Raw genomic sequence first — 27801 nt, forward strand, 5'->3', positions numbered from 1 at the left:
CATTCTCGACCGGACAGTCGAAAAAGCGGTACTTTGTTACATATAGGAGTAGTTGACATGCGCACAACATCATTTGTTATCGTCATATCTTACTACACTAGCAACAAGATTGTGTAGTACTGACGTATGAACCACTGCACATGCCTAGTAGTAGGAGCACTGTGTATGCCGTGTTTCGCACTCCTCCGTCGTAAGAGTGGAAACGCTTGTTGAAATCATTTTTTTTCTTCTGAAAAACAGTGGACACGCTCTACCGTGCGGATCCTCCTCCAGCCATGCACTAAATTACTCACTTTCGCCGACGTGTGGGACAGCCAGCATCGGGGTCCACCAGCCATGCACTAAATTACTCCGTAGTAGAGTGACGGTAGACTACCCCGATCAAAGTGCCGCAGTAATGCCCAATGAGCCGTCAAATCACAAAACCCCCCTCCTTTCCAGCAGTAAGTTGGACGGACGAAGCAACCATCATTTCACTCTTCTCTCTCAGCTTCGTCTCTACCCAACCCTCGCTTCTGCCTCATATTTTTCCTCATTTCTTCAAAAAAAACCCGACCTGCTTCTGCCATTGTTCTTCTCTCCCAAAGAAGGAAAGGTGAGCGCATCAATGGGGTTTGTGATTATGGTTTCTTTTCTTTTATTTCTATTTGACAGTTTCTTGATGGACGCTGGAGCACCGGCCGTAGTGATGTCTATGGCTCCGGCCAAAACCGTCGAGGCTCATGGTACGAAGAAGCGCAAGCACCCCGCCGAGACTACCGTAGACAAGCTCAAAGCCATCGCCCTGTCCAAGCCCCCCTCTCCGGGATCCCTCATTAAGCAAGTCCAGGTAATATCTCTTCTTGACGATCTTTTTCTCGATCTTGATCGTGTTTTTTCATCTAACACGCAGTACTAGTACTAGTAGTACAACTTTCTGGGTGATCTTGCATGTGATTTTTGTGTGCCAAATGACGGTTCTAAATTCCTCTTTTGACCAAAACATGCGAGAGGTTGACACTGATTTCTTATAGATTACTTTCAACTACTCCCTCTGTCCCAAATTTCTTGTCTTAGATTTGTCTAGATACGGATGTATCTAATACTAAAATGTGACTTGATACATCCATATCTAGACAAATCTAAGACAAAAATTTTGGGACGGAGGGAGTACTTTATGAACATCAATGCTACCTTTTAAGAGGGTATATTTGCCTCAGTAACTTGTGTTATGGATATTGCATGTAATCCCTCTGCTCTCATGCCTTTGAAGACATGTTCTAGTGTCTTTGTTCACTCATTTCTGTGTGTATATGTAGTCATATATGGAGTATGATATCGAAAATCATCTTATATTTCTGAACGGAGGTAGTAATAAAATATGGTTTCTGTTTGAATTAGAACCAGGTCCGCGGTGGAGATGAAGTTCTCAAAGTCATGTCGTGTGAACTGGAAGACCTGATGATGAGTTCTACTGCTGAACTATCCAGCTGCTGTGTCCTTGTCGCCATGTGTCCTCAACTAGTGTTTTCCTGTAGCATTTTTGTCAGGAGTGTTCTCGAGGCTGTACTTGACCACAACAATTTCCTGGTTGTGCCTTCGATTACGAAGGGTGTGGTTCTTGTAAAGCTTCCCAACAAATCTGATGCGGCCTGTCTTCATCATCATGTTTATGAGTGGAAATACCACTCTGTTAGGTTCTCCAAGGTTGACAAGATGGTGATGGTGCATGTAGACATCTCACACTAAGTCCATGGCCTAGTGAGTTATGCGGGGTTCATCCCGTAGGTCGGTGGCAAAAAATGGTCTGCAGAGTTTAGTTAGTGCAACTTTGCTTGTCTGTAGTAAGTACTATTGTTCAGTACTTGATTTGTGTTTGTGAACCCTGTATTGTTTATTAGTACTGCCGCTTTTGGTGTGTGTTCAGTCCTGAGAACGGTCTATGTTAATGTCTATCCACTCAATTCAGTCTGTATATTTTGAAGTATCCGTATCATATTTTTTGTGAGGACGGTCTATCAATTATGGTTACACTCCAATATATGTATGCATGCAGGGTTTATCGCACCCACCAGGATTTCCAGCCCCATGGATGTTTGGTCCATACGATTTGTCACGACCTTTGGACTGTCCTGCTTGTGGGAGTAGGCGGGGCCCCTGCATGCCACGCATAGTTGAATGATCAATCTTCTATTTAGTACTTCAACATAGTGATTTCCTGGTAAGAATTCACTCATGTCACATCAAGTAAATCTTATTGATTTACTGTCTAAATCTTATTGATTTAATGTCATGTTTTCTTTCTTTTCCTGCAATTTTATGATGCAGGTTTGGCCATGTGACATTCATCACAGAATAAACCGTTTGGTTTGCTCTACTATGGCTATTTTTGCAGGTTTCACTTCTTATGTCGTGTCAGTAACGAAGGCACTGTCCATCACTTATATTACTGGAAAAAATTGGATCAGTCTGTTGTGTGAGTACAAGCTGAATCCCTACGATGAACTGCAGTTTGGTCTAACAAAAACACCACAATTAGTCCTTCTCGCGTTTAAAAGAAATGAAGAAAAAGACTGGATCACGGTCACGGATCCTAGTCAAGTTAGAAAGCTGATCATAGCAGACCAGACACGATCGTCGCTGTCTCGCACAGATCGAGCACCGACAGTTGCTCTAGCACTGACAGCGGCAGCAGCTCAGTCCGATCCAGCTGAGGATTGGGCACCGACCGCGTCAGTGGATCAGTCTGATCTACCGGAGGATCGGGCATCGACACCGGCACTCATACGTCTCCAACATATCTATAAGTTTTGATTGCTCCATGCTATATTATCTACTGTTTTGGACTATATTGGGCTTTATTATCCACTTTTATATTACTTTTGGGACTAACCTATTAACCGGAGGCCCAGCCCAGAATTGTTGTTTTTTTGCCTATTTCAGTGTTTCGAAGAAACGGAATATCAAATGGAGTCCAAACGGAATAAAACCTTCGGGAACGTGATTTTCTCACCGAACGTGATCCAGGAGACTTGGACCCTGCTCCAAGTAACAAAAGAGGCGGTCACGAGGGTGGGGGCGCCCCCCCCCTAGGGCGCGCCCCCTGCCTCATGGGCCCCTCAGAGCTCCACCGACGTACTCCTTCCTCCTATATATACCTACGTACCCCCAAACGAACAGAGACGGAGCCAAAAACCTAATTCCACCGCCGCAACTTTCTGTATCCACGAGATCCCATCTTGGGGCCTGTTCTGGAGCTCCGCCGGAAGAGGGCCGTCATCATGGAGGGCTTCTACATCATCATAGCCTCTTCGATGAAGTGTGAGTAGTTACCTCAGACCTTCGGGTCCATAGTTAGTAGCTAGATGGCTTCTTCTCTCTCTTTGAATCTCAATACAAAGTTCTCCCCCTCTCTCGTGGAGATCTATTCGATGTAATCTTCTTTTTGCGGTGTGTTTGTTGAGACCGATGAATTGTGGGTTTATGATCAAGTCTATCTATGAATAATATTTGAATCTTCTCTGAATTCTTTTATGTATGATTGGTTATCTTTGCAAGTCTCTTCGAATTATCCGTTTGGTTTGGCCAACTAGATTAGTAGTTCTTGCCATGGGAGAAGTGCTTAGCTTTGGGTTCGATCTTGCGGTGTCCTTTCCTAGTGACAGAAGGGGCAGCAAGGCACGTATTGCATCGTTGCCATCAAGGATAACAAGATGGGGTTTATTTCATATTGCATGAATTTATCTCTCTACATCATGTCATCTTGCTTAATGCGTTACTCTGTTTTTAACTTAATACTCTAGATGCATGCTGGATAGCGGTCGATGAGTGGAGTAATAGTAGTAGATGCAGAATCGTTTCGGTCTACTTGTCACGGACGTGATGCCTATACACATGATCATGCCTAGATATTCTCATAACTATGCTCAATTCTGTCAATTTCTCAACAGTAATTTGTTCACCCACCGTAGAATACTTATGCTCTTGAGAGAAGCCACTAGTGAAACCTATGGCCCCCGGGTCTATTCTCATCATATTAATCTCCATCACTTTAATCTTGCTTTGCTTTTTACTTTGCCTTTTACTTTTACTTTGCATCTTTATACCAAAAATACCAAAAATATTACTCCCTCCGTCCCGAAAAACATGTCGCGGGGGTAGTACATTTGATTTTTTGCATTTTAGTCCTTCCACTTTCAAAACTCTAGAAATTAAGCCCCCCATCTCCCTCCTCCCGTCGCCCGCGTCGCCACGGCCAGCCGTCTTCAATCGCCAGGGCCAGCCGCCGCAGTTCCTGAGACACCGACGAGCCCACCCACGAACAAGACCTCCGCTGCCCACAAGGAGGATCTCCGCTGCCCGCCCACGAGGACTCTGCCGCCCGCCCAGGAGGAGGATCTCCGCCGGCCACCGACGAGCGGGTCCTCCGCCGGCCACCGACGAGCGGGTCCTCCGGCGCCCACCGACGAGCGGGTCCTCCACCACGGACCGCCGCCGCGCTGGTCCACTCCGCCCACGACTCCGCCGCTCACTGCCGCCGCGCTGGTCGCCGTGCTGGTCCACTTTGGCTCGCCGGCTGGTTGAGGTGGTGGTGGCGGGCGACGCCTCTGCTGCCGACGCCCTCCGATCCCCGCCCCCGACCCCCGAGGCCTCCGGCTCTACCTCTGCTACTCCGCTCTGATCCTGCAGCTGATACATATTGAAATTGATCTGCAGCTCGCTTGTCAGTGCTCCTCTGTTGATACAGAGTGAAATTGATCCGTAGCTCGATATTCGTGTTGACCAGCAGCAGCAGAGCTCTAGTAGCAGCTGCCCTGTGCTTCTCTGGCCTGCTCCTTGTGTTGCCGCCAGAGCTCGTGTTCCTAAGGAAGGAAGAAGGTAAAATTCAGTTTAAATGTCAGGTTTCAGTAAAATTTACTGTCAATTTTCATGGTGAAACTGATAGTCATCTGGTGAAATTGAATGTTTGTCTAGATCAATTATTGCTAGCATTGTGGAATTAGAGCAGATAAGCCAATTTTGAACATACGCAATCACTATACTTTGCTAACTGTGAAACTGTTATGTCAATGAGCATATGCAGTCACTAATCATATGCAAATTTGGAGTACTGCTGGAATTACTCTAGTTTGGAGTACTCTAGAAATCAAATTTGGAGTACTGCTGGAACATGTTTGCACTTTTTGTTTAATCTCTCTGCAGGACATGTGTAGGCAAGTGCCCTGTTTTACTCATTGTCAAAAAGTGCCCTATTTTACTCACTACAAAGCAAGTAATCCTTCTGTCCTGTTTTACTCACTAGAGTAGATCTTCTCAGCTGAGGTCCCTAATTAACTTGTCTAAGTACCTACACAAAATTCCCCATGGAGAAAAGGATCTAGCTCCTCCTACACATGTATAGATCAATCAGTTTAGTTCTAGTGTTGTTAGACTTTTGCACCCACACAGAATTGTAATACTCAGCATGGATGTTTTGCTGCCATGACTTGTGTTTGCAAATGTTTCAGCAAACATGATACTCCCTAGAATTCAGTTAAACTACTGCACAAAAAATTCAGTTATGAGCCTATCTGTGTAAATACATTCACAGGAATCTAGCTCACCTTGTGGGAAAATCTAGCCAACCTTGAGTAAAATCCACACCAAAAGAAGCAAGCAAGCAAGAAAGGATCAAGACATGGTCAAAATTCATTCAGTTAAGATACATACAGTAAAATCTGAGTTGGATATTGACAGAGTACAACTGAGTTGATCCAGACTCAAATCTGAGTTTTTAAATGCAAAATATGGATGAACATTGGTGATTACCACTACACTACATCCAATTGTATTGTGTTTGGAGCAAAGTGTTTGGCTACAAAAAATGGCTTATGGTTATGGTTAGAGCAAAGTGTTTGGCTGCCATGGCAGCATTTCTTGTTTGGCTACCGTGGCAACCAAACTAGAAATGGTGCCATGGCACCTATTTCTTGTTTGACTTGCATACTCAATTTGTGTGTGTGTATTCTTGTTATGGTACCATGGTGTACTCATCTTTTGTCATTGATGGCAGGAAACATAACTATGGATTTGAACTTGATGCCTCAAAAGGAAGAACATGAAACTATTGATTTGAACATGATGCCTCAAGAGGAAGACGATGAAGGTATTAATTTGAATTTGATGCCTCAAGAGGAGGAACCTCAAGTGGCAGAGAATGTAGTTATGGATTTGAACTTGATGCCTCAAGAGGAAGACGATGAAGATATGAATTGGATGCCTCAAGAAGATGAAGGGAAAGAGGATGAAGCTCAAGAGGAAGAGGATGAAGTTATGAATTGGATACTTCAAGAGAAGAGAAGAGAATTGTCAGATAAGGAGAGGCATGGTGTTTACTTCGCCTTGCTGGTAATCGAGCTCAGAGATGGGTCTGTTCAACCAGACGACAAGCTGCTAGTCTCAAACCTGTTGGACATAAGTGTACGATCTGTTGAAAGAATCTGGGAAGACGCCAAAAGGCAAATTGCCGATGGCAAAGAAGTAGATGTCTCAAGCAAGAAGCCGGGAAGATCTGGCCGAAAGAGAAAGGAGCTAAATCTAGAGAGGACCTCAACAATCTCACTGAATAAAAGAAGAACAATTCGATCTCTGGCACGGTCTCTAGGTGTGGCCCGATCGACCCTACATAAGAGGTTCCAGTTGAATGAGCTCAACCGCATCACAAGCACCGTGAAGCCTCACCTCAAGCTAGAGAACAAGCTTGCGAGATTGAAATTTTGTATGTCCATGGTCGATGACAATTCGATATCAACTTCTCGTGCTATGTTAAAACCAATGACGAATATGGTTCACATCGATGAGAAGTGGTTTGACATGACGAGAGTGAAGAATAGTTACTATGTACTTCCAGGAGAACCTGAACCGAAGCGCACCGTGTCAAACACTCACAGCATTGGGAAGGTGATGTTCCTAACAGCCATTGCCAAGCCTCGATATAACAATGAGGGGGAGCTAACATTCGATGGGAAGATCGGCATTTGGGCATTTGTCGAAGAGACTGAGGCGAAGCGGACAAGTCAAAACAGAACAAAGGGAACAAAAGTGTTGACATCAGTGAAAGTAACTAGGCCTGTGTGCAGAGATTATCTAATCAATAAGGTTATCCCAGCAATTCAGGATAAGTGGCCTGACGATGATGAGGGAGCGACAATATTCATCCAACAGGATAACGCAAAGCCTCATGTCCTTCCCAATGATGTAGCTTTTCGAGAAGCTGTGGAACAAACTGATCTTGACATCCGATTGCTACAACAGCCCCCAAATAGCCCTGAGTTAAATTGTTTGGACCTCTGCTTCCATACCTCTCTCCAGTATCTAACCGACTGCAGGTCACCTACAAACATCCAGGAACTGGTACAGGGTGTGGAAGAGGAATTCGAGAACTACGATCCCGACAAGTTGCACAGAAGCTTTATCACATTAGAAGCAGTTATGTTTGAAGTTATGAAAGCCAAAGGAGGAAATCAATATAAGTTGCCCCACTTGCACAAGGATCGCGTTCAGAATACTGGAATGGAAATAACCGGTGTATATTGCGACAGTCGAGTAGTTGTTGATACTAGGGCCGTTATAGAAGAAATGGAAATTGCAATAGGAAAAGAAAATGAAAGGAAAGAATTAGCTAGAGAAGGTAAAGGAAAGAAAAGTAAAGGGAAGGGAAGGGAAGAAGTGGCCAAAGAAAGGAAAAGAATGTAGTCAAGAGGGGACAAAGAGGCCCTTATGTCATGTAGTCAGGTGCTCCTTGTGTATGTCTTGTGTAATCTTGTGTCAAGAGGGGACAAAGATGCCCTTATGTCATGTGTAATCTTGTGTCAAGAGGGGACACAGAGGACCTTATGTCATGCCCTTGTGTATGCCTTGTCTAATCCTTGTATATAAACTAAAGGAAGGTTGTTCTAGGAAAGGGGGAGGCATTATCATCTTATCATCTTGACATAATTCATAGTAGTTCAAACAAGATCCACTCTACTGTAAAAATCAGATAACTACTGATTCTTGTGTACACCATTTAAAATGATTGCTATTGACTGAATTAGGTGAAATTTGTCAAACTGAAAATGGAAAATACACTTCTGCTGTACTACAGTTTTGCAAACTGAAAATGCTCCAAGCAGATCTTAGTTTCAAAATGGAAAATATTCCAAGCAGGAGTACTCCAGGAGTACACTTCTCAGTTTTGTCAGTTAGTGATCAGGTATGAACCTAAGTTTTGTTAAATGGACAATTTGTTACAGTTTGATTAACTAAATTTTGATAGCTAGGGATCAGTTATGAACCTAACTTCTGTTAAATGGACAATTTGGCTGAATCTCTGGATCAAACTATAAATGCTCACATCAAGGAGAAAATTGACAGTTTTGACAGTAACTTCAGTCTAAATCTTAGCATCAAGTAGTTTCAGTACTCATCTCTGGATCTGAAATCTTGAACAGGAGCTCCAGGCGATGTCGGCCTTGAGGTGCTGGACGATGGTGCAGTGGCTGAACAGGAGTGGACGGCGTCTTCTACCTTCTGGCGACGGTGACACAGGGTGGACGGCGTCTTCTACCTTCTTGAAGAAGCCAATTGTCCTGTATAGAAAACAAAACCGAAATCAAAATCAATGCATGAATATGCTGTCAGTTATCAAAATCAAAATGTACTCCAGTTTAAAGTGTACACATGCACTAATTAAATTTCTAAGATGAAGCTAGTGTGGAATGTGCTGCTCGGAATTTACACTGAATGCATTTACACTGAATCTGTGAGAATTTACACTGAATGTGCTGCTCGGAATTTACACTGAATTTACACTGTATCTGTGAGAATTTACACTGAATGCATTTCTCTGAATGCACTGCTCCGGAATTCAAATCTAGTCTGACTTTACACTGAAAAAAAGATTTACAGAAACCTTGTATGGAGTTAACTGAACCAAATTTCAAGCTGAGACTAGTTCACTGAAACCTGGACACTTTGAAAGGTTTGCACATGATCTTGGGACACTGGGTGGCCGGTACTTGTTTGTGATCAGAAATGATCCCCGAGAAGAAGTTAAAGCAAGATCATTAAGAATTTAATCTAGCACTTCCTTGATTTAGTTCAGATATGATGACACTGCAGAATCCTTTAGGAAAAAAACAGAGCACTTGATCTGCTTTTGCTTAACTTCACAAGGAAGATATAGCTGCATCACAACAACCAGTACCTAGGATATTTTACTAGTACCAGGAAATAAAGCCTCTATTTAAACTGGGATTCAACTCTCCGAACCAAATTTAGACCAGAACTATTAGTGGTGATAGGAGATGACCACAGAGGCTTTATGTCAAATATCTCAATTCAAAAAGGGAAAACCATGACTTGTTGCACTATTAGGGCCTGATGTGCAGATGCCCAAAAAACAAACATACATGACCACAAACATCTTTCAGAGTATTTTGTCAGGTTGTTGTAACATAGCTAGTTCAGATCAAAACATCTCACATTCATTAAAATTCAGTAGATCTTCAGTGTTATAAGCATGATTCAGCTTCATACATGCTGATACACAAATTTGCAGTTCAAACTTAATTTCATTTTCATCATATACTGGTAGGAAGAACAGTAGAAAGAAGAGCTTTCTCAGAACATTACCCTTGTCCCAGCCTGCTTGTAGTTTGTTGACAGCAAGTCTTGGGCGACAGAGTTCGGCCGAGCAGGCGAGCAGCACCGGGATTGGTCGGAGCAAAGGGCCAGAGCCGGCGCGGCGGGCGGCGGCCCCCGGCTGGAGCAGGCGCGGAGCAGCACGTCCCTGGCGACCAGGCAGAGGGCCAGGGACGGCCGAGGAGCGCCGGAGCAGAGGGGCTAGGCGCAGTCCTTGCGGAGGGCATTCACCGGCGGCGGACGTGGTGTACTGGAAGGACCAGTTGCAGGGGGCAGGAGATGGGGTTGGTTGCTGGAGGCTGTGGAGATTGGCAGGGGCGCCGACCTCGGTTCCCTCCTCCTCTGGTGGCGCGTGGGTCGTCGAGCTTAAGCTGGGGAAATCAAAGATTTTTATGAGGAAGCGGGGAGCTTGGGGAGGCAGGCGAGCGGCAGCTGCGGCACCGGAGCAGGAGGCAGCTGCGGCGAGGGAGCGGGGGAGCAGGGGAGCCGCGGCGGCGGGGAGCAGCGCAGCTGCGGCGGGGGAGCGAGGAAGCGACGGCGGCGGGGAGCAGCGCAGCTGGGGATTCTGTCGGAGGAGGACGACGAGGAGTGCGGGTTTGGTCGGGAGAAACTGAAGGGTTTTTTTGTAAAATTGCCCTTACGACATGTTTTTCGGGACGGAGGGAGTATATCTATCAGATCTCACTCTCGTAAGTGACCGTGAAGGGATTGACAACCCCTAATCGCGTTGGTTGCGAGTAGTTATCGTTTTGTGCAGGTACGAGGGGCTTGAGTGTGGCCTCCTACTGGATTGATACCTTGGTTCTCAAAAACTGAGGGAAATACTTACGCTACTCTGCTGCATCATCCCTTCCTCTTCGGGGAAAACCAATGCAAGCTCAAGACGTAGCAAGAAGGATTTCTGGCGCCGTTGTCGGGGAGTCTACGCAAAAATTCAACATACCAAGTACCCATCACAATCCCTATCTCTCGCATTACATTATTTGCCATTTTCCTCTCGTTTTCCTCTACCCCACTTCACCCTTGCCGTTTTATTCGCCCTCTCTCTCTCTATCCTCCCTCTCTTTCTCTGTTTGCCTCTTTTCCCTCGTCATGTCAGAACCAAAAAGAGTTGGGAGTTCTCTCCCAAGTTCTAGTGCTTTAGACAATCCTGCTATCTTATCTAAACTCATGAATCGGAATGCTATAGAACAACTTGCCGGAGTTATCAATGGGAACCTTAGTAATTTTGATGAAGATGATTCTGGAATTTTTCGCTATTTACTTGATGAATCCTTGAAAGATGCTCGGGATAGGCTGTTAAGGATCCGGGCTAGCTATGTACCCCAATATCAAATTGAGGTTTACTTAAAAAGCTTTTATGTTGGGCTACCCGCTTCGTTAAAACAAGTTTTAGATTCTACTTTCGAGGGGGGGTTTCTTGAAGGGGACCCCATAGATACCTATGAGAGGATGAAAACTATATTTGGGCACCCCATTAATGAGAAAACTGAAATCACATCCCTCTTGCTTTCTCACCAAAACGAATCTATTAAAGAGATAAAGGCTAGCTTAGATACAAACTTCCGTAACATACTTAATCTTTCTTCTACCATTAATGGCCAAGTGCTTTATCAAAATAGAAAGATTAATTCTATAGATAGCAATCTTGCTCTTTCCTTTTCTAATAACAAAGATGGCAATACCTAGATCTATCCTCGCTGTTATGCCTAGCTAGGGGCGTTAAACGATAGCGCTTGTTGGGAGGCAACCCAATTTTATTTTTATTCCTTAATTTTTGATCCTGTTTAGTAATAAATAAATTATTTAGCCTCTGTTTTGGTTGTGTTTTTTGTGTTTAATTAGTGTTTGTGCCAAGTAGAACCGTTGAGAAGACTTGGGGAAAGTCTTGTTGAACTTGCTGTAAAAAACAGAAACTTTAGCGCTCACGAGAACTGCTGTCATTTTTATTTGAAGAGTGATATTTAGTTAATTATTTTTGCAGATGATTAATAGATAAATTACTCACGTCCATCAATTTATTTTAGAATTTTTGGGTTTCCAGATCTTGCGCTAGCTACAGATTACTACAGACTGTTCTGTTTTTGACAGATTCTGTTTTACGTGTGTTGTTTGCTTATTTTGATGAATCTATGGCTAGTAAAATAGTTTATAATCCATAGAGAAGTTGGAATACAGTAGGTTTAACACCAATATAAATAAATAATGAGTTCATTACAGTAACTTGAAGTGGTCTTTTGTTTTCTTTCGCTAATGGAGCTCACGAGTTTTCTGCCTTAAGTTTTGTGTTGTGAAGTTTTCAAGTTTTGGGTAAGGATTTGATGGATTATGGAACAAGGAGTGGAAAGAGCCTAAGCTTGGGGATTCCCATGGCACCCCCAAGATAATCTAAGGACACCTAAAAGCCAAAGCTTGGGGATGCCCCGGAAGGCATCCCCTCTTTCGTCTACTTCTATCGGTAACTTTACTTGGAGCTATATTTTTATTCACCAACATGATATGTGTTTTGCTTGGAGCGTCTTGTATTATTTTTGTCTTTGTTTGTTAGTGTGACACAATCATCCTTGCTGTACACACCTTTTGAGAGAACCATACATGAATTAAAATTTGATAGAATGCTCTTTGTGCTTCACTCATATCTTTTGAGCTAAGTAGTTTTGCTCTATGTGCTTCACTTATATCTTTTGAGCTATGTAATTTTGCTCTATATGCTTCACTTAGATCTTTTAGAGCACGGTGGTGGATTTGTTTTAAAGAAACTATTGATCTCTCATGCTTCACTTAAATTATTTTGAGAGTCTCTTAATAGCATGGTAATTTGCTTAATAATAATATGCTTGGTATTCAGGATTTGTGAAACTTTCTTTTGAGTGTGTTGAATGCTAAGAAAAAATTGAAGAATGATAATTGTTTTGAGATATGGAGGTGATAATATTAAAGTCATGCTAGTTGAGTAGTTGTGAATTTAAAGAATACTTGTGTTGAAGCTTGTGATTCCCGTAGCATGCACGTATGGTGAACCGTTATGTGATGAAGTCGGAGCATGATTTATTTATTGATTGTCTTCCTTATGAGTGGTGGTCAGGGACGAGCGATGGTCTTTTCCTACCAATCTATCCCCCTAGGAGCATGCGCGTAATGCTTTGCCTTGATAACTTCTAGATTTTTGCAATAAGTATATGAGTTCTTTATGACTAATGTTGAGTCCATGGATTATACGCACTCTCACCCTTCCACCTTTGCTAGCCTCTCTAATACCGCGCACCTTTCGCCGGTATCATACACCCACCATATACCTTCCTCAAAACAGCCACCATACCTACCTATTATGGCATTTCCATAGCCATTCCGAGATATATTGCCATGCAACTTTCCACCGTTCTGTTTATTATGACACACTCCATGATTGTCATACTGCTAGCATGATCATGTAGTTGACATCATATTTGTGGCAAAGCCATCGTTCATAATTCTTTCATACATGTCACTCTTGATTCATTGCATATCCTGGTACACCGCCGGAGGCATTCATATAGAGTCATATCTTGTTCTAAGTATCAAGTTGTAATTGTTGAGTTGTAAGAAAAATAAAAGTGTGATGATCATCATTATTAGAGCATTGTCCCAGTGAGGAAATAATGATGGAGACTATGATTCCCCCACAAGTCGGGATGAGACTCCGGACAAAAAATAAATAAAAGACGCCAAAGAAGCCCAAAAAAAGAGGCCATAAAAAGAGAAAAGGCCCAAATAAAAAATAAAAAAATAAAAAAATGAGAGAAAAAGAGAGAAGGGACAATGTTACTATCCTTTTACCACACTTGTGCTTCAAAGTAGCACCATGATCTTCATAGTAGAGAGTCTCTCATGTTATCACTTTCATATACTAGTGGGAATCTTTCATTATAGAACTTGGCTTGTATATTCCAATGATGGGCTTCCTCAAAATTTCCCTAGGTCTTCATGAGCAAGCAAGTTGGATGCACACCCACTTAGTTTCTTTTTGAGCTTTCATATACTTATAGCTCTAGTGCATCCATGGCATGGCAATCCCTACTCACTCACATTGATATCTATTGATGGGAATCTCCATAGCCCATTGATACGCCTAGTTAATGTGAGACTATCTTCTCCCTTTTTGTCTTCTCCACAACCACCATTCTATTCCACCTATAGTGCTATGTCCATGGCTCACGCTCATGTATTGCGTGAAGATTGAAAAAGTTTTGAAAAAGTTAGAGTATGAAACAATTGCTTGGCTTGTCATCGGGGTTGTGCATGATTTAAATATTTTGTCTGGTGAAGATAGAGCATAGCCAGATTATATGATTTTGTAGGGATAACTTTCTTTGGCCATGTTATTTTGAGAAGACATAATTGCTTTGTTAGTATGCTTGAAGTATTATTATTTTTATGTCAATATAAACTTTTGTCTTGAATCTTTCTAATCTGAATATTCATATCACAATTAAGAAGATTTGCATTGAAATTATGCCAAGTAGCACTCCGCATCAAAAATTCTCTTTTTATCATTTACCTACTTGAGGACGAGCAGGAATTCAGCTTGGGGATGCCTGATACGTCTCCAACGTATCTATAATTTTTGATTGCTCCATGCTATATTATCTACTGTTTTGGACTATATTGGGCTTTATTTTCCACTTTTATATTACTTTTGGGACTAACCTATTAACCGGAGGCCCAACCCAGAATTGTTGTTTTTTTGCCTATTTCAGTGTTTCGAAGAAACGGAATATCAAACGGAGTCCAAACGGAATAAAACCTTCGGGAACGTGATTTTCTCACCGAACGTGATCCAGGAGACTTGGACACTGCTCCAAGGAACAAAAGAGGCGGTCACAAGGGTGGGGGCACCCCCTTAGGGCGCGCCCCCTGCCTCATGGGCCCCTCGGAGCTCCACCGACGTACTCCTTCCTCCTATATATACCTACGTACCCCCAAACAAACAGAGATGGAGCCAAAAACCTAATTCCACCGCCGCAACTTTCTGTATGCACGAGATCCCATCTTGGGGCCTGTTCCGAAGTTTCGCCGGAAGAGGGCCATCATCACAGAGGTCTTCTACATTATCATAGCCTCTCCGATGAAGTGTGAGTAGTTTACCTCAGACCTTCGGGTCCATAGTTAGTAGCTAGATGGCTTCTTCTCTCTCTTTGAATCTCAATACAAAGTTCTCCCCCTCTCTCGTGGAGATCTATTCGATGTAATCTTCTTTTTGTGGTGTGTTTGTTGAGACCGATGAATTGTGGGTTTATGATCAAGTCTATCTATGAATAATATTTGAATCTTCTCTGAATTCTTTTATGTATGATTGGTTATCTTTGCAAGTCTCTTTGAATTATCCATTTGGTTTGGCCAACTAGATTGGTAGTTCTTGCCATGGGAGAAGTGCTTAGCTTTGGGTTCGATCTTGCGGTGTCCTTTCCCAGTGACATAAGGGGCAGCAAGGCACGTATTGCATCATTGCCATCGAGGATAACAAGATGGGGATTATTTCATATTGCATGAATTTATCTCTCTACATCATGTCATCTTGCTTAAAGCGTTACTCTATTTTTAACTTAATACTCTAGATGCATGCTGGATAGCGGTCGATGAGTGGAGTAATAGTAGTAGATGCATAATCGTTTCGGTCTACTTGTCACGGACGTGATGCCTATATACATGATCATGCCTAGATATTCTCATAACTATGCTCAATTCTGTCAATTGCTCAACAGTAATTTGTTCAGCCACCGTAAAATACTTATGCTCTTGAGAGAAGCCACTAGTGAAACCTATGGCCCCCGGGTCTATTCTCATCATATTAATCTCCATCACTTTAATCTTGCTTTGCTTTTTTACTTTGCCTTTTACTTTTACTTTGCATATTTTTACCAAAAATACTATATCTATCAGATCTCACTCTCGTAAGTGACCGTGAAGGGATTGACAACCCCTAATCGCGTTGGTTGCGAGTAGCTATCGCTTCATGCAGGTACGAGGGACTTGAGCGTGGCCTCCTACTGGATTGATGCCTTGGTTCTCAAAAACTAAGGGAAATACTTACGCTACTCTGCTGCATCATCCCTTCCTCTTCGGGGAAAACCAACGCAAGCTCAAGACGTAGCAGGCACCTGCTCCGACACCGGCACCAGCTCTACAAGGAGCACCATCTCCGGCAGCAGCAGCGGCTTCGACACCTGCACCAACACTTGCACTTGCATCTGCTCCGGCCCGTGCAGTTGCACCGGCAACAGACTGGGCTGCAGTTCGCACTTCATATACCAAAGTCCTTACAAAAACCGACATGTCCACCTTCTTGGTAAGCATTGGCCGCCCAAGTGCTTCGTTCTTTTTTCTTTCCATGTTGTTTCACATGATTCACTGTGTTGATCTAACTGTTTGGGTATGTCTTCTTGTTTGCAAACAGAGAATTCCTAGAGCAACGAGGGAGTCGTTCAACAATCCGGGCGACCGCGGCCAAGTTTCTCTTACCATGCGCAGCCTTGGTGTGAATGAACCTGCTCAATATATCGTAAGTACAAAGGATGATCGCATGATGATTGATGCTAAAGGATGGTCAAGGTTCAAATCTAAATCATATCTTGCGGTAGGGGATGATGTCAAAATCGAACTTTCTCGGCAAGGAGAGCTGGTCCAAATCAACTTTTAAATTCTTCAGTAGCAGCATGCAACTGCCTAACTGATCTATCCTCTGAGAGATTTTGATGTAATAATCTGGCATGGTGAAACAAGTGTCCTGTGTGTATAAGTAGTATGATAGTATTATTCATCACATGGTATATCGTTGATAGAATTGCAACTCTGATTGGTGGTTAGGAACTGTCGTTCGATTTCATTCCAACAGCTACCGTGCTTTATTCAATTTTGTGTATTCGCCTTGCGACAGCATCTAAAACCAACGCCGTATCGATCGCTTGCAATATGAAAAGCGCTGAGGTAGAACACATGGGCCCCCAAACATGCAGGGTCGGCCTGCGGCCCAAAGTCCAGAACCTGGTTTCGAGAAGCACTAGCTCAGTGCAGAAGTGGCGTCCTCCTCCTGCTGTGGGTTGGGCGAAGATGAATGTTGATGCTGCGCTATCTCGCAATGGTGAAAGGGGAGCCCTGGCAGTTGGGAGCCGGGATCATACAGGCTTCTTCCTTGGAGCATCGGCACTGGTGTGCGAAAGTGTTACTGATCCAGAGATCCTAGAGGCAATGGCATGTTGCGAGGGGCTATCTCTGGCTCTTGACTTAAACCTGCAACAAGTTCATATTAGCACCGATTGTTCAGCAACAGTCAAGCATATCAGAGAGGCATACTTGGGGCCCAGCAAAGTTATTATGGACGAGATCAAGATGAAGAAGAATATGTTCCAAACCATGGAGATCATACATGAAAAACGCAAGTGTAATGTTGAAGCGCATGTGCTCGCAAAAGCTGCTACTTCTTTTCCCTGTGGACGCCATCTTTGGCTCACAGGAACCCCCAAAATTATTTATATACCTATGACTGTTAATCTTCAATAAAGCATCTTTTATCCCTCAAAAAAACATCTGAGTATTATATTCTCAGCTGAACCCCCATAATGCCCGTGCGTTGCAGAGGGAGTATTTTTTCGGCAAGGTGATCCTGTGATATAAAAGATTTGTATATTTCTTTACAGAGGGAGTATCTCTCTGTCAAAAAATATATTTATGTGTAACTAGTTACTCCTGTCTTTCTACTTCCTTTCGCTGATATGTGGGGCAACCGGCAACGGGGTCCACGTGCCATATGCACAAATTAGAGTGCACAACTTCATGGTAGACACACCCCGGTCGTAGCGCCGCAGTAATGCCCAATGAGTCGTCAAATCCCAAACCCCCCTTTCCAGCTTTAGCAGTAAGCTGGACGGACGAAGCGGCAATATTTCACTGGGCCTGAATCCCTTTCTCCCTCGTCTGCTTGTTCAGAGAAAACCCCCTCTCGGCGATTGCATAGGGTTTTCTCATGGAGAACCAGGTACGAATTCTTCATCCATCCCCGATAAACCCAAGTCCCTTGGTCGCAGGTAATCCTAGGATGGCAGCCGCCGCCATTGATGCATTTTTCTTCCTACTGAATCTAGTGTGTTTCATTTGCAGTGCCCAAAGTGCGAGTACCCTACAGGTTTCTGCGCCCTCGGCGAGACGCCACACTTGTTCCTTCTCATCCTAACACAGCATTTTGAAACGCGCACAGTATGTTCCTAGAATCCTCTTTTCTATCCGGGAGGGTGGGGGTTTTTGAACATGCTGTGTTCTCATATTATTTTTCCTGTAGTGTATTATTTGCTCTGCCAGAACACATGTACTCAAGATGCTCGGCCTTGCCATAACTAAATACACTAGTTTAATGGTCACAGTGAAGACAAGCCATGGATATAAGTTCCGAGTTGGGTTCATGAACCAAGAAGATCGCTGCTTTTTTATGGCCGAACTTGGATAAACTTTCTCAAGTGTTACGGACTGAAAGTTGGCGCACGAATGTTGATGGAAATAGCAGAACCTGGTCTCATCTTCACTGCGATCTTCCACCCCGACGTCGTTCCAATTGTTCATCCATGTTAGTTTTGTATCTGGTTCTTGCTTGTTGCCTTGATTACTTCTTAATCCACCTATTTTGTCTAACTAATCACAATTTAACTTTAGAAGTAGCAACGAATCTCTCACGAAGATGCTACTTCTAACTAATATTTTCTTATAATTGGTGGCATGTGTAGGTTTTTTCAGAGTAAAGCAGTCTACTCGTTTGTTACTCTGTAATAACTCGGCTGTTACTAATGGCACTGAAGTTGACTGGATCGACATCCACAAGTTCCTACACTTTATTGATCGTCTTGAGGTCCTTGTGGGGCGTTTCAATGGTGGAAGGCCACGTGGGATATGTGTGCCACTGCTGCACTCGTTGAACAGGTCCAACTGTGTCGAGAAACTTATGGTATGAGCTCTTTTCTGTTATATATGTTGTTCATAAACTATTGCTTATACACAGTTTTACAGCTGTGATCTTCTTGAAACAAGAACTGCCGAGTTCTATTGTTCCTATACAGATGCCTGACCATGGTCAGGTCAGACTTGCGCTTGGTCACAACATGATGTTTATGTCGACCTACTCAATTCCCCTTGGAGGTGAAAAGATACTTATTCATGGGTGGTCTCAAATAATGAAGGCTTGTCCATCTTGGAGAATAGGACAGAAGATTACGTTCATGCTTTTCCATGGCTCTAAAGCAAATATCCTGTTTATTGACCACGTTGCAAGATGAAGCCGCTTTCAGAAGGTTGTGGATGCGCGGGGTGGCGCCTGGGCCTTGTCCTGGGGCTTGGCGGCCTCACCCTTGGTTAACTGTAGGCGAAGTAGCACTGTTCGAGGCGTGCTTTGTACGGTTGAACCTATATAAGTACTCATACTGCTTTCAGCTTTGGTTGTTAAGTGCCCCTGCTGGTTTCAGTTAAGGTTGTTAAGTAGTACAGTCTGTCGTGTTTCTTCAGTCCTGTCTTCCTCCAGCCGCCAAAACCAAACCAGCGCCAGCGGGGCCGCCTGCTTCCGCCTCCCACGGCTGGCTGCGCCTCAGCGCACGCATCGCCGCCCCACCGTCTCCTAAATTGTTAACGCTAACGTCCTCCGCGCGCTTTGGTGCGCTCGCCGCGGCACCGCCCTCTCGCGTTGTCAACATGGTCAACAAACAACAGGAATCAGCAAAAGTACGTGGAGAGGATGACAGTAGGGGCCCACCACGTCAGCGTATGAAAAAATAAAATGCTTCCTCCTAGTGTTTTCCTGACATCTGGGACCCACGACATTGGGAGCGTATATAGTCAATAGACAAGAGAACAGCACAAGATCGGCTGACACCTGAGACGTAGCTACTCGAGCAGTATTTTTTTTGTTTGGTATTGTTGAGACAGAGCAGGGTTTGAACTGGGCTGTGGCCCGTCTAGCCCAGGCTTATATTTTATGTTCACCATGTGACCAGCCCAGCTATTTTTTCTTTGTGAAAATGAGCCCAGTTTATTTTTTATGAAGAATACCCAATCCAGGCCTACTTATTTTTCTACGCCCTGATGGGCTGCAACTCTTTCAAGACGCCTGCAAATCTTGAAAGTAATATGAAATGGGTTGTAAATATAAAAACAGATGACAAATTGGCAATGACTTTATAATTTCTGAATTTTATTACATTTTCATATTCCTATTTCACTAGGCATTAATCTAATTTAAATATATCTTCAAAGTACTTTAAATCTGGCTGGACATTTCGGTATTAAAAATAGTTTGGAACCCACAGAAATATGCGAAATTGGCCCTGGCCAACCAAAAAAACAACTGCAATAAATTGCATAAGAAGTTGCCATGAGCTATATATAAATTATTAAAAAAAGAGGGAGTGGTCTGACTTGTGGGCCTATTTAGTTGACGCGTATGCAAGATTTTTTCAGTTATTATATACGTCAACAAACCATTCTAGCAGACGTAATCGTTGGATGTTAATCCAACGGCCGTCGTGTTTCTTCAATCTCTGATCTTCTTGCTCCAGCCGCCAAAGCAGCACCGGCGGGACCGCCTACTCCCGCCTCCCGTGGCCGGCTGTGCTACCGCGCAGGCCTCAGCGCCCCCTACTACTCCCACCGCTGGCCAGGGCATCCCTCTACTCACCCACACCCCTTGTTATTCTGCGGCGACGGCAGCCTCACACCGCAGCCGAACCGGTGAACGCTCGTACTCCTCTCCGCGTGGGCATCCACTGTCGCGTCTTCCCCGGCTCCGCGTCGTCCCCTTCCTATGCCTCGCCGTCGTCCACCGCCGTGGTGCTCTCGGTGCAGCGTGGTCAATGTGGTCAATGACCGACTTCCATTGGAACAGTACTATACGTGGAGAGGCTGACAGCTGGGTCCACGGCAGCCGCAAGGAAGTGCCTCCTTATTACGCGCAAAATAATTATTCCTCCACCTGACAGCAGGGACCCACCGGACGGGTCACCAGTATTTTGCGAAAAAATCGTTTCCCCTTGACTGCTGGGACCCACTGGACGGGCCACCGTAATTCACAAAAAAAACGTTCCCCCCACTGTCAGCTCGGACCCACCGGAAGTGCCTCCTTATTACACACAAAAAATGAATACTCCCCCATCTAGCTGGGACCCACCTTGGTGGGAGGCTGACTTGTGGGCCTACTAAGTTGACGGGGACGAAGGGCTTTGTCAACTTAGTCAATATGAACGATTCTAGCTCCAGTGACCGTACGATGTCCATCCAACGGCCGTAGTGCTTCTTCAACCTCTGGTCTTCTTGCTCCAGCCACCCAAAGCAGCGCCGGTCGTGCCGCATGCTCCTGCCTCCCATGGCCGGCTATGCTGCCATGGAGGCCTCACCGCCCCCTACTATTCCCACCGCTGGCCAGGCCCTGCGGCGACGGCAGCCTCACACCGCAGCCGAACCAGTGAACCCTCGTACTCCTCTCCACGCGGGCTTCCACTGCCGCGTCTTCCTTGGCTCCGCGTCGTCCCCTTCCTAGGCCTCGCCGTCATCCACCGCCGTGGTGCTCTCGGCGCGGCATGGTCAATGTGGTCAACGGCCGACTTCCATCGGAAGAGTACTGTGCGTGGAGACGCTGACAGCTGGTTCCACGGCCGCAGCAAGGAAGTGCCTCCTTATTACGCGCAAAATAATTATTCCTCCACCTGACAGTGGGGACCCACCAGACGGGGCACCGTATTTCGCGAAAAAACGTTTGCCCCTGACTGCTAGGACCCACCAGCTATATCTTCGCACGCAAGGAAGTGCGTGACAGTCGGGACCCACCTGGTCGAAGCGTACGTAGCGTTGTCATTTTGGTCGCGAACGTGTACGTACATATATACTAATCGATGTAGAGGCGCGCACATGTCGTAGTAGAGGCGCGCACGTAGCATGTACACATACGTATAGCGGCCAGGGTGCAAGAAAGAAAATACGGCCACGTATGTGTACATACGGGCGGGGTCTCGAACGCCTACTCGCGCATACGTATGGCCAGGGCTCGTGTACATGGCTGGGTCGGAACGGAGAAACAGCGTCGTCGTCGTGTTCATGGGGAGGCAACGGAATGCGTTGTGTTCATCGGGAGGGCTTGGACGGAACATGCGATGGAAACGAGGCCTGGCGTACCGCAGAACGGAGGAAACGGCCTTGTGTTCGACCGGCCACGTTCGAAACGGGATCCTGTTCATCGGGAGGGGTCTGGCGTACCGCAAAACGGAGGAAACGGACCTCCTACGGTCGAAACGGGGGTCCTGTTGATCGGGAGGGGTGTGGCGTACCGTAAAAAGGACAAAACGGACTTGTGTTGGAGCGCTACGGTCGAAACGGGGGTCCTGTTCATCGGGAGGGGTGTGGCGTACCACAAAATGGGACTCCACGGGATACTGTTCATCTCCACCGTCGACCCCCTCCAGCCTCCACGAGCTACTGTTCATCCACCGTCGACCTCCTCTAGCCTCCACCTGCGACTGTGTTGGAAATATGCCCTAGAGGCAATAATAAAATGGTTATTATTATATTTCCTTGTTCATGATAATTGTCTATTGTTCATGCTATAATTGTGTTATCCGGAAATCGTAATACATGTGTGAATACATAGACCACAACACGTCCCTAGTGAGCCTCTAGTTGACTAGCTCGTTGATCAAAAGATAGTCACGGTTTCCTGACTATGGACATTGGATGTCATTGATAACGGGATCACATCATTAGGAGAATGATGTGATGGACAAGACCCAATCCTAAGCATAGCTTAAAGATTGTGTAGTTCATTTGCTAGAGCTTTTCCAAATGTCAAGTATCATTTCCTTAGACCATGAGATTGTGCAACTCCCGGATACCGTAGGAGTGCTTTGGGTGTGCCAAACGTCACAACGTAACTGGGTGACTATAAAGGTACACTACGGGTATCTCCGAAAGTGTCTGTTGGGTTGGCACGAATCGAGACTGGGATTTGTCACTCCGTATGACGGAGAGGTATCTCTGGGCCCACTCGGTAATGTATCATCATAATGAGCTCAATGTGACCAAGTGGTTGATCACGGGATCATGCATTACGGTACGAGTAAAGTGACTTGCCGGTAACGAGATTGAACAAGGTATTGGGATACCGACGATCGAGTCTCGGGCAAGTAACGTACCGATTGACAAAGGAAATTGTATACAGGATTGATTGAATCCTCGACATCATGGTTCATCCGATGAGATCATCGAGGAGCATGTGGGAGCCAACATGGGTATCCAGACCCCGTTGTTGGTTATTGACCGGAGAGTCGTCACGGTCATGTCTGCGTGTATCCCGAACCCGTAGGGTCTACACACTTAAGGTTCGGTGACGCTAGGGTTGTTGAGATATTAGTATACGGTAACCCGAAAGTTGTTTGGAGTCTTGGATGAGATCCTGGACGTCACGAAGAGTTCCGGAATGGTCCGGAGTTGAAGATTTATATATAGGAATTCAAGTTTCGGCCATCGGGACAAGTTTCGGGGTCATCGGTATTGTACCGGGACCACCGAAAGGGTCCCGGGGGTCCACCGGGTGGGGCCACCTATCCCGGAGGGCCCCATGGGCTGAAGTGGGAGGGGAACCAGTCCCTGGTGGGCTGGTGCGCCCCTCCCATGGGCCTCCCCCTGCGCCTAGGGTTGGAAACCCTAGGGGTGGGGGCGCCCCACTTGGCTTGGGGGCCAAGCCACCCCCTTGGCCGCCGCCGCCCCTTGGAGATCCCATCTCCTAGGGCCGGCACCCCCTAGGGGTCCTATATATAGTGGCGGGAGGGCAGCCGCACCCTAGCCCCTGGAGCCTCCCTCTCCCTCCCGTGACACCTCTCCCTCTCGCTGAGCTTGGCGAAGCCCTGCCGAGATCACTGTTGCTTCCACCACCACGCTGTCGTGCTGCTGGATCTCCATCAACCTCTCCTTCCCCCTTGCTGGATCAAGTTGGAGGAGACGTCTTCCCAACCGTACGTGTGTTGAATGTGGAGGTGCCGTCCGTTCGGCGCTAGGTCATTGATGATTTGGATCACGACGAGTACGACTCCATTGACCCCGTTCTCTTGAACGCTTCCGCTCGCGATCTACAAGGGTATGTAGATGCACTCCCCTCTCCCTCGTTGCTAGATGACTCCATAGATTGATCTTGGTGATGCGTAGAAAATTTTAAAATTCTGCTATGTTCCCCTTCAGTGGCATCATGAGCCAGGTCTATGTGTAGTTTCTATGCACGAGTAGAACACAAAGCAGTTGTGGGCGTCAATATTGTCAATTTACTTGCCATTACTAGTCTTATCTTGATTCGGCGGCATCGTGGGATGAAGCGGCCCGGACCGACCTTACACGTACGCTTATGTGAGACTGGTTCCACCGACTGACATGCACTAGTTGCATAAGGTGGCTAGCGGGTGTCTGTCTCTCCCACTTTAGTCGGATCGGATTCGATGAAAAGGGTCCTTATGAAGGGTAAATAGAAATTGGCATATCACGTTGTGGTTTTGGCGTGGGTAAGAAACGTTCTTGCTAGAAACCTATAGCAGCCACGTAAAAACTTGCAACAACAATTAGAGGACGTCTAACTTGTTTTTGCAGCATGTGCCGTGTGATGTGATATGGCCAAAGGATGTGATGAATGATATATGTGATGTATGAGATTGATCATGTTCTTGTAATAGGAATCACGACTTGCATGTCGATGAGTATGACAACCGGCAGGAGCCATAGGAGTTGTCTTAATTTATTTATGACCTGCGTGTCAACATAAACGTCATGTAATTACTTTACTTTATTGCTAAAGCGTTAGCCATAGTAGTAGAAGTAATAGATGACGAGACAACTTCAAGAAGACACGATGATGAGATCATGATGATGGAGATCATGTTGTCATGCTGGTGACAACGATGATCATGGAGCCCTGAAGATGGAGATCAAAAGGAGCAAATGATATTGGCCATATCATGTCACTATTTGATTGCATGTGATGTTTATCATGTTTTACATCTTATTTGCTTAGAACGACGGTAGCTTAAATAAGATGATCCCTCGTAATAATTTCAAGAAAGTGTTCCCCCTAACTGTGCACCGTTGCGAAGGTTCGTTGTTTCGAAGCACCATGTGATGATCGGGTGTGATAGATTCTAACGTTCGAATACAACGGGTGTAAGCTAGATTTACACACGCAATACACTTAGGTTGACTTGACGAGCCTAGCATGTACAGACATGGCCTCAGAACACGGAAGACCGAAAGGTCGAGCATGAGTCGTATAGAAGATACGATCAACATGAAGATGTTCACTGATGTTGACTAGTCCGTCTCACGTGATGATCGGACACGGCCTAGTTGACTCGGATCATGTTTCGCTTAGATGACTAGAGGGATGTCTATCTGAGTGGGAGTTCATTGAATAATTTGATTAGATGAACTTAATTATCATGAACTTAGTCTAAAATCTTTACATTATGCCCTGGAAGCAATAATAAAAATTTTATTTATATTTCCTTATATCGTGATAAATGTTTATTATTCATGCTAGAATTGTATTAACCGGAAAATTGATATATGTGTGAATACTGTCGGTGTTCTGGGAATGGGGGTCCCCAGACTTGCCTGCCTGCGGCCTGCGGCGTGGCTCAAAGGGGGGCCCAGCATGGCCCGTCTTCACCAACACAAACCCAAGACCCTCGCGAGGGGCCAAGCCTCGCGGGGCGGACGACGCGGAGCTTCCTCGGGCACGGCCTCATCAGGCTGGCTCACGAGGGGGCGGAGAGATCAAGGAGGGGTACCTCACGAGGTGCCCGTGACGCAAGCCATGACGATTCAGGGTGCCAGGCGGGTGCCAGCCCATGCAGCATCCTCCTTCCCTCTTTGGTGCAAGGGGGGCAAGCGCAGCCGCGGAGTACCGAGGCATCAGGCAAAGGTTGCCATTTGTGACACCCCAAAAATTTGGCCTTGTTTTAATGAATTAAAAAATTTGCCAGGAACTAAAACTTTGAATTTCTGAGCTCCATTTTGATTTTTAAATCATTTCCTTCCCTGTTATGATGAGTTTTTCCCAAAGAGAAAACTTTTCAAATATGTCATTGGACATATTTAATCTCTCAAGAGAAACTTTCCCTTATTTAATATAACTAATTAAATAATTAAGTTGCTTGATCTTTACTTTCTTGAAAATGGTTTTTCAAGGTTAAATGGCCATATTTGAACTACAACCATTTGATAGATCCACTTAAAATTCCCACAAAAATTTGGAGATGTCATGTGATGTTATTCAATAACTTTTGTGCAAAAACATCTTTATTTTATGAAATATTTTGAGCTCTACAACCAATTTTGTTCTCTGGTCCAGTGGGCAATTTTGCACTACAACTCATTTAAATAATTCTTTCTAGCCTCCACCAAAATTATGGGATGATGGTAATAGCCTATGATTCCACTTTATGCAAAAAACCTGGTGTTGTTCTTTGCAAATTTTAAGTGATTCAACCTCATCTTCATTCTGGTCCAACATGATGGATTGTACAGAAACCATATTTTTGCTTGCTCTTTAGCCCTTAATTCTTTCTCCTACTTATAGTCCTCCATGTTAAACCCTTAAGTCCAGGAGCATGCACCCTTTGGGTCATTTTTGGTTCATGAAATGATGCCATTTATTTCCTGTCCAGAATTGAAGTTTTGTAAAACTCGCACTAACAAGTTTCTCCTTTTGCCAAACTAACCCTACCACTCTCTCTTGCATCTAAGGAGACACTGATCTGGAGTTTTTGACCACTCCAAGACTTGCCTAAGTGCCCTTGGCATTTTGTCAAACACCTTATGGGCATGATCTGTTTTGGCATGAATTTTTGGTTTTCACTATGAACCTGATCTCCTGACCAAACCAGCTTGTCCACTGATCCCCTTGCAAGCCCAAACCTAGACCTGCTAACCCCCAAATCCAACCGAGCCACCTAGCATGCCATGGCATTTCGCCGAGCATCTGGTGGGCGTGCGCTGGGCGCGCCCAGAGCGCGCAAATTGCAGCTGCGCACACGAGTCGTCGCGTCGCGCCCCTGTCTTGGCCCACACGGCAGGACCTCGCCACGCACTCCCCGCCTCGCGACAACACGACAGCCCGCCCTGGCGCCCTACAGCGCCACCGCCAGAGCACTTTTGGCGGCACACCGGCGTCGGCAGTGCGCCTCTGCCACGGGCAGCGCCGCCCAAGCCTCTCCCGCTCGCCACCTGGCCCCTGGAGCAGTGTGAGCTCATCCGCAAGCGTGTCTGCTAGCCCCCGTCGCCGCCACGTCGCCCTAGCTACAGAGAGGCGGTTCGCCGGAGAGCTTATCCACGGCCGCCGCGGAACCGCCTTGCCTCGCCTATTTAAGGAGCCCCGAGCTCGTCTCCGCACGAAGGTAGCCTCAAGCGGTCTCTAGGAAGCCCCAGTGGCAGCCAATCGACCAAGGAAGGCCTTCTTCCCCGAGTCCGGCCGGTTCGGCCGCCGCCAAGTTCCGGCCGATTCCGTCGCCACCAGTGCCTCCCCCTCTCCATTCTATCCACCAAGAGCTCTCCCTCCCTCTCGTGAGTACAAACCCACGCTCGATTTTGGTCAGAGACCACCGCAGCCCTAAACTCACTATCCACCCGAAGCCTCCTCCGCCGCGAAGCTCGCCGCCGGCAGCTCCCTCCGTCCCCACCGGCCTGGCGACCACCTGGAGGACCACGCTGGAGTCGCGGATCCATCCAGACCCTCTGGAACCCGCGGGGAGCCACCGTTCGCCGGCGACGACCGCCGTTGCCCCGCCTCCATTCGGCCAAAGGAAGAGGAGGGAGAAATAGACCCGTCAAACCAGACCAGTGGGCCAGGCGGGCCCACTGTCAGTGAGACGCGCGCCGTCCACGCTGGATAAGTGGAAGCGTAAAACTCGCGAGTACGTTTACCCTGCACCGAAAGCGTATTCTATCTGAAGCGTTTTCTTTTATACATTTAATTTAAAAACAGATTTGACCAGAACTTTGACTGGCTATAACTTTTTAATTATAACTCCAAATGAGTTGATTCTTTTTCCTACCTTCCTCAAATTTGGTCTAGTTTATTTTAAGATTTATTTGAAAATTTTCCAAACAACTTTTTTGTACTGT

General features: G+C 45.6%; 1 protein-coding gene across 1 annotated transcript; it reads right to left on the reverse strand.

The window, feature by feature from the left end:
• Nucleotides 1–8104: 8104 nt before the first annotated feature.
• On the reverse strand, nt 8105–9900 carry LOC125548485. The gene is made up of 2 exons (XM_048712069.1): nt 9634–9900; nt 8105–8588 (listed from the first exon to the last, which is right to left on the reverse strand). Exons 1-2 carry the CDS (start codon nt 9867–9869, stop codon nt 8423–8425), a joined length of 402 nt encoding a protein of 133 aa, XP_048568026.1. The 5' UTR covers nt 9870–9900; the 3' UTR covers nt 8105–8422.
• Between the last annotated feature and the right edge of the window lie 17901 nt (nt 9901–27801).

Source organism: Triticum urartu, chromosome 3 (genome assembly GCF_003073215.2).
Source record: "Triticum urartu cultivar G1812 chromosome 3, Tu2.1, whole genome shotgun sequence".
NCBI lineage: Eukaryota > Viridiplantae > Streptophyta > Magnoliopsida > Poales > Poaceae > Triticum > Triticum urartu.

Coding starts and splice junctions, on each gene's coding strand:
- LOC125548485 (XM_048712069.1), bottom strand. CDS start 9,869: ATGCCCTCCGCAAGGACTGCGCCTAGCCCCTCTGCTCCGGCGCTCCTC. Junction 8,589..9,633: donor ACAAGCAGGCTGGGACAAGG/GTAATGTTCTGA, acceptor TTTTCTATACAG/GACAATTGGCTTCTTCAAGA.